At 39.4% G+C, this 7,582-nt stretch overlaps 1 protein-coding gene across 1 annotated transcript in view; it reads left to right on the plus strand.

Moving 5' to 3' along the window:
- The window catches only part of wdr46 (WD repeat domain 46), a 41,922-nt gene that overhangs the window by 32,314 nt on the left and 2,026 nt on the right, over positions 1 to 7,582 (plus strand). Inside the window, exons 5-12 of the mRNA XM_022229621.2 lie at positions 131 to 297; positions 674 to 824; positions 1,199 to 1,334; positions 1,798 to 2,051; positions 2,569 to 2,716; positions 3,734 to 3,828; positions 4,234 to 4,329; positions 5,665 to 5,772. Coding sequence (XP_022085313.2) covers positions 131 to 297; positions 674 to 824; positions 1,199 to 1,334; positions 1,798 to 2,051; positions 2,569 to 2,716; positions 3,734 to 3,828; positions 4,234 to 4,329; positions 5,665 to 5,772 — 1,155 coding nt within the window. The remainder of the gene's footprint in view (positions 1 to 130; positions 298 to 673; positions 825 to 1,198; positions 1,335 to 1,797; positions 2,052 to 2,568; positions 2,717 to 3,733; positions 3,829 to 4,233; positions 4,330 to 5,664; positions 5,773 to 7,582) is intronic.

Below are 7,582 nucleotides of genomic sequence, written 5' to 3' on the forward strand. Positions count from 1 at the left end.
GCCTTTGATTTTATCTCTGTATATTTGTGAATAATGTGTGATTACTGTCATCTCTTCAATATCATCTCCAGTAACTAAGTGGATGAAATTATGCAGCAAAAGTTAGCATATTTTGATGCATTTTGTTCAGTCTTTTGAGCTGAAGATGGATCGTTTTGGACCTTATCGTCTGAACTACACCAGAAACGGACGACATCTTTTACTTGGAGGTCGTCTGGGTCATCTAGCTGCCATGGACTGGGTTAGTAAAAAACTCACGTTTGAGATCAACGTTATGGAGTCCATCCGAGAAGTCAGGTAAAAATCATCTACATTATAATATTGATTATGTCATCCAAACTTCACCCCCAGTACTTTTATATTGTGATCAATAGTAAATTTGAAACTAATGAATGATAATAATATGTTAAAACAACAGCTGAAATCTCAGAAATTATCGTCTGCATTTTGTGCATTCATTGTGGTCATTGTTTGGAAGAATTATATGATGGTGAACGAAATGTATGTTTGAAAGAAGTTTAAGAAACTGAAGTGATAAATATCAAAGTCAGTTAAATTCTGGATTTCAAACTGTAAATTTAAACTTGCATAGAACAGTGACTGTGATTCAGAATATGTGAAGAATTTGGAGCGGAGTGTTGGAAATGTCTTGCCTGTGCATTGATGTTTTTAGATGGCTTCATCTGGAAACGATGCTAGCTGTGGCCCAGAAGAAGTGGCTGTACATGTACGACAACCGGGGAGTGGAGATTCACTGCATTAAGAATATGAACAGCGTCCTCAGGATGGAATTCTTACCACATCATTTCCTCCTCGCTACAGCCGTGAGTCAACACCCGTTTTGTTTTTCTTTTTAAACAACTGACAGATATTTGGAACTCATCAAGTGGTATCAGGCTCACATCCCTCATGTCATTATTTTGCTTTCTGATAAATATGTTGTTACTGGGTTTTTTGGGGGGTGGGAGGATGGCGGCAAATAAAGTTTAAATAAACAACAGAAACAAACCAAGTATAAAATATTCTGTCTTAGCCTGAAGCTTCGTTAAGAAAAAAATTGAAAATTCTCAAATTACATTGAAAATCAGAGCATACTTTCAGGTAAAGGTTTCATAGTTGGTTTTAACATCCTTCTAATGGTTAACAGTACTTTCTCTTAAGTATCACTTATTGAAGAAAGAAATGTTTTTGGCCCCAGAATGCTCATGGTGTCCTTCAGTACCTGGATACTTCCATTGGTAAGATGATCAGTGAGATCCCAACAAAGTGTGGCCGACTGGATGTCATGACCCAGAACCCTTACAATGCAATCATCCACCTCGGTCATCCAGATGGTGAGTCCCTGGCAGATCATCTCGCAGTTAATAGTGCCGCTTCCCTTTTGCTGCACAACTTTCAGACATTTTTTATTTTCACAACTTGAGGTTCTCAGGTTTAATCACCACAATTTTGCCATGTTTGTTTAATTTAATGTATTTTTCCCAAGGAATTTCACAATCTTAGTAAAAAAACAGACACAGAATTCCAGTAAACATTAAATAAGCTCATAGCTTTGTTGTCTCTTTTTGTTCGCCCAGAAGTTTTCTTCTAGATCTGAGCACTGATTAGAAACTAACAGGATTGTCAGTTGCTATGGAATGTATGTGTGTCTGGTACTCTCACATTATGAAGCTCCAGAGGGTTTTTAAAAATGTTTCTCTGGTTCCCAGCATCAACTGAGAATCCAAACCCATGTATAATGTAGTCTGTCGTGTTGAGATTTTTATGTAACTTCCCACTCTTTTTGAACATTTTCAGGGACCGTCACTTTATGGAGTCCAAGTATGAGAGAACCCGTTGTGAAGATGCTGTGTCACAAGGCCGCAGTACGAGCTGTGGCTGTTGACTCGAAAGGACTGTACATGGCAACGGCCGGAATGGACAGGCAGCTGAAGATATTTGATGTGCGGACCTACAAGCCCTTACAAGTCTACCGTGTATCCTACGGTGCTGGAGACCTTAGCTTCAGTCAAAGAGGCTTACTGGCGGCTAACCTCAGCAACGTCATCGAGGTAACGTTCAAAGTTCTGTGAGTTCTCTACAGTCTCATTAACCAGTAAAATTGCTTTGAGCAACTTAAAGTCAGTTTCTTTCACGGGGCTCATCCTGTTGTGGAGTTCAAAGCAATACAGTGTCATAATTGTGGAGAAATTTTAGAAATCAAAGGTTATCCAGAACAGCATGTTAAATATTCATACTCAGGCAATCTGACCTACATTATGGCACGGTGTCGTCAACATAAACTGTACCTTCATGTATGGCACGGTGTCGTCAACATAAACTGTACCTTCATGTATGGCACGTTGTCGTCAACATAAACTGTACCTTCATGTATGGCACGTTGTCGTCAACATAAACTGTACCTTCATGTATGGCACGATGTCATCAACATAAACTATACCTGAAGACCTCAAAGGTATTTTGGTCAATTTCATTGACAAAAAAACCAGGAACCAATACTAATGTCTCTGTACTCGCTCCTTCTGTCTCGAAGGTATTTTGAGATGATCTTCTTTGACCAATATTCAGGTCTATAAGGATTGTTGTACAACCACCATAGACAAACCTTACATGAGACACACCCTGGGATCTCCCATCAGTGGACTCAGCTTCTGCCCTTATGAAGATGTCTTAGGAGTTACGCATTCCAAGGGATATGCAAGCCTACTTATTCCAGGTAGGAGGAAGTGAACGGAAGTCCCGTTGGTAGAGGATATTCGTTTACGTTTTTCAACGTACACATTTTTCAACATCAAGACCAGCCCCTTTTTTTAATCTGACTCAATACATATTAGGAATACACTCGGTCCTCCTCGGGGTAGACAGGGTCCAAAAGAAATCGTCATCATGGTGTCACCACGTGTCACGTTTCGTGGCATTTAAGGTGCAAATTTCAGAGGCCTATATCTCCTGAAGTACATGCCTGATTGGGTTGAAACTTTGCAGATATTTTGAAAGTGATGTACCAAAGATGAAAACGGACCACATGTGATGATGACATCATCAGGTGCCAAGTCACGTGAACTTAAAGGCGCACTCTTGAAAGCACTCTGTCTGCTGAAGTACGTGTCCCATTGGGCTGAAACTTTGCCGATAACTAGAAAGGGAAGCGATATAGACGAAAATTGCCCTCATGTGATGATGACGTCATCAGGTGCCAAGTCAGGTGTCATTAAAGGTGCACTCTTAAAAGCACTCTATCTCCTAAAGTTCGTGTCCCATCGCGTTGAAACTTTGCAGATAACTAGAAAGGGAAGAGATTTAAAGTAAAATTGCTCTCATATGATGATGGCGTTATGGAGTGACAAGTCAAATGACGTTAAATGAGCACTCTTATAAGCGCTATATCTCCTTAAATACATGTCCCATCGGGTTGAAACTTTGCAGATACCTGGAAAGGGAAGGGTTATAGATGAAAATTGCCCTCATGTGATGATGACCTCTCCAAGTAGCAAGTAACATGGTATAAGAGGTGCAGTGTTTAAAGCTTCACATCTCCTGGAGTCCATGTGCAATTGAACTTTCCAGATAGCTGGACGAAAATAATGTGCCATTTAATGTCCATTCTAAGCCCTATTCCCTTTTTCATAAAAAACATTCAAAATGCAGAAAAGCCTTAAATGTTCTGTTCTCGAACGGGCATAAACTTCTGGTTTAGTTTGTACTTGGTTCATTTTTATTTCCTTTTTCACAGGTGCTGGGGAGCCCAACTTTGATGCATTGGAGGCCAACCCTTACCAGTCAAAAACGCAGCGAAGGGAGTTTGAAGTCAAGGCTCTATTGGAAAAGGTAAACACGAGGTTGTTAAACCTCCCCCCCCCCAAAAAAAAGTGGATCTGGAGATGGTATGGGCACCCACTTGTGAACTCACTTACTTTGCATTTCGTTACTCAAACCTTATTTACCTAAAACCATGAAATTACTCAAATTTCAAATGATAGATTCAAGACTTTATGAGTCAGTTTCTGTCACTGTACACAAAGCTCTCAGAAAACTAGTCAATAGTGAAAAAAGTACCATCAGGTTGTTTCAAGTTGAAGATTTAGAAAATAAATATCTGAGGTGCTATTGATGAAAGGAATGTCACATCACAAATTTCATTTTGTAACAATTCCACTGTGGTTGCTTTATTGGCTTATTTTGTATTCATGAGCAGCCAATTTTAATTCCTATCCGTTGATGTTTCGCTTTCAGATTCCACCAGAGTTGATAACTCTTGATCCTCATACCATTGGCTACATTGACTCAGCATCCATGGAACAGAGAGACAAAGAAAGACAAGAACTCTATGTGAGCAAACTCTCTTGACATCCTCCAAATAGTTTATTTCTTCACCCTAGAGGAGCTAGGGGTTTTTAGGACCGTCTCACAGCCAGGAGGGGGGATTTTGCCCACTCCTCCAAGCTAGGATATCCCATGCCTGGTCATTTTTCTACTTAATATGCATATAAAGACACACATTATCAGAACAAATTGTGAAGTTTCAGTTCAATCCGACTGATAGTTTTTGTTGTTAGTCATTGCATTGTCGCTGCATGGAGCACATCAGTGGAAAAAGTATTTTCATTTTTGAAAGACGTGTCTCAGAAAAATGGGCATGTCGCAAGAGAGTATTTCAAATGTTTGCAACATTAATGTCAAAATGACTGTTAAGATATTACTGAAAAAATTGAAGGCTTAGCATGCGAAGAAATGCGACAATATTAAACAAATCAAAGGGGGTCCCTCCTTCCTTTTAGGGTTAAATCTGAAACAGTGACTTGAGAGGTGAATTTGCTGGCTCAAAGTATACTAACCTTCTTTTAACCCCAAAGTTATTCTTAGCATCGTATCCTTTTCTGTTCTAATAAAGGCTATTTACCTGAGTTGACCTGTAAATGATGCAAACACAGATCTCCAATTTTATCACCCACCAGATTTATCATTTCATTTATCAAAATATAAAGCAAATTCCCAGAGATTATGTTTGAGCCCATGGGGTTCCAGTGAGTCTTTTATTTGAGGCATTTATTTTGTAGGTTGTCTAATTTGACCTGTCTTCTCAAGTGTTGTTATGTTCTGTCAGTTAATTTTTCCCTTCAAAGTGTAGACCTTGACTTCTTGTCAATACCTCAGCATTATCTATTACTCATTTGTCACCCATTCAGCAAATATTGGTTTAAGAAAACCCCACACATCAAAGAACTGATTATAGTAACCTTCTCCAATCATTGTAACAGCCAATATCCCTCATGACTTTAACACTCCCATCATTAAAAAGAAAACAAGGAACATGTTGACAAAACTTTGGTTTAGCGTGTTCTTGCTGACCGTGTATAGATCCAACATTGGAAGGGGGTCTGGGGGTTTGAGGCCCAACAAGATTTATTCAGGATTGTGGCCATAGAACGCAGACAAATGTTAACTTTCAAACAAATTAGCTGGAAGAAGTTTTCCTCTCACATGTTTGTCTGAAATCTCCTTCAATATTGTGCGAGCACTGTACATGGAAGTTGAATGACCTCTGTGGAAAAACACCCGAGTGTTTTAAGAGTGGTTTTCAAATTTTCACATTTTCAGAGTAGTACTAAGAGGTTAGTTTTTGAAGTACTGGTATGTTACCATGCTTCTTTGCACTTGTTACAGGGGATGAAGCCACCACTCAAATTTGAGCCTCGCTTTAAGAAGAAGGGGCGGAGCACTGCCTCCAAGAGGGAACAGAGGAAACAGGGTCACAAAGAGGAAGAGAAAAGGGTAAGTTGACACTGAGAGGTGGAGGAAACGGTGAGGCAAAAGAGTTTGTTTGTTTGTTGGTGTGTTGGGGTGTTTGTTTGTTTGTTTGTTTACTTGGAGGTTGACAGTTAGGATTAGACTGGTTAAGATAACTGATTTTGAAGAAGATGGTCTGGTTTTGTAGAGAGTTGGGAATGAGGTTGAGGCCGAGGTTGTGCCTGTGGGTTAGAGTGAGGCTTAGGATGAATGCCAGATTAACCACTTCGCACCGGTGGCATTTATCAATGTTGATGATGCTGGGACGGTATAATTATCATTTTTTTCTGTTTCAAAATTCTTTAAAAATTCATACCTTCATTTACTGGACACTTACACCCACACGAAGGACTGTCTGGGTTTCTACTCTAATCTGACAGACAACATCTATTGACACTGGAGTATTTCAGCCAGGCCTGCCGCCTTGTAAAAAAGAGCCAAGATTTTGCGGTGTTACGTAATTTTCTTTTGTTCACGAAACTGGCACAGTGCGCTGCTGACTTCTTTTCAATACGGGCCAGATTAGCGTGCAGTGGTACTGTGTGGCTCATCGCTGCAGTGGTGGAGCACTTGGGATAAAGTTGAATGCGAGGTTAGGCTGTGTTAAGAACAAATCAGGCAATGTTCAAACAGATGCAACTGGAAATGACATGAAGGCCACTGCTAGTGGCAGCAGCCACTTTGCCAGCCGTTATACTACTCCTGGCTGCAGACTCGGCTTAAGATGGAGGGTAGAGCTAAGGTTGAGTCTGACCTTGAGATGGATTGTTCTCTTGATAGAAGGTTGGAGACAAGCCAAGAGTGTGGTTGATTGTAGGCTTAGACACTCTGGCCAACGTGAAGGCTGAGGTTTAGGGTGACCGTAATGCTTGTGTAACAGGGAAAAATGGCACACGATGGGGAACTTACAAAACAGCAAAAACTCTAACTAAACCGAGGATCTTTGAGGGAAGGGTCGCTGGAAACTGAATTAATAAGGACTCAGACACCAATATTATTTTGACTTCAACAAAAAGGACACAAAAGAATTTATTAATGAAAAAGTACTAAAAGATGCAAAAACCCCAAGGACTTAAGTAATAATAAGAGAACTTTGAAAGGTCTAAAAAAGACTAAAACTTTAAAAGGACTTAAACTAAGATTTAAAAGGACTAAAACCAACACAGTGTGTATAAGTGGCCTTTCAAGTACACTCCAACAAGAAGTCTGTAAACCAAGATAAGAAAATAATAAATAAGAAACAGGGTCTGCTAAATATTCATGACACAATAAACAAGTTCTCTCATACAAAGAAAGTGGAAGGTGCTCATCCCCAGGCAAGAGTGAACACATTATGCAACAAGTCCAGCATGTCCATCAAGACTAAGTGAGTGCAGAGGGAAAATTCAGAATAAAACTATAAATCACATGTGTGGTCTTGACTCACTAAACTCTACGCCTGTCATCTAAAATGTACAAAAGACAATGAGAGAATCTAGAAAGCAAATGAATAACCAGTTTGACAGAAAAGAATACAGCATGGTCCTGTACTTGACTCAAGTTGAATTTAACCAGCTGAAATACTTTCTCAAAAACACTCAAATAGATTGAAAGTCTCAACAAAAATCTTGTTTACCTCATTAAAACGTTAAATAAGAAGGACTATTGACTATTGACTATACATGATAAATAATTGAATGACTATTGACTATACATGATAAATAAATTGCGCAAATAGAAGAATTCCAAAGCTTCAAAACTAGAACTTCTTCAAAAGACTAACCTTGTCCAGAATCAAAGTTTACGCTGTAAACTA

Source organism: Acanthaster planci, linkage group LG11 (assembly GCF_054643075.1).
Source record: "Acanthaster planci isolate LZ-2023a linkage group LG11, COTS_SCS, whole genome shotgun sequence".
Lineage (NCBI taxonomy): Eukaryota > Metazoa > Echinodermata > Asteroidea > Valvatida > Acanthasteridae > Acanthaster > Acanthaster planci.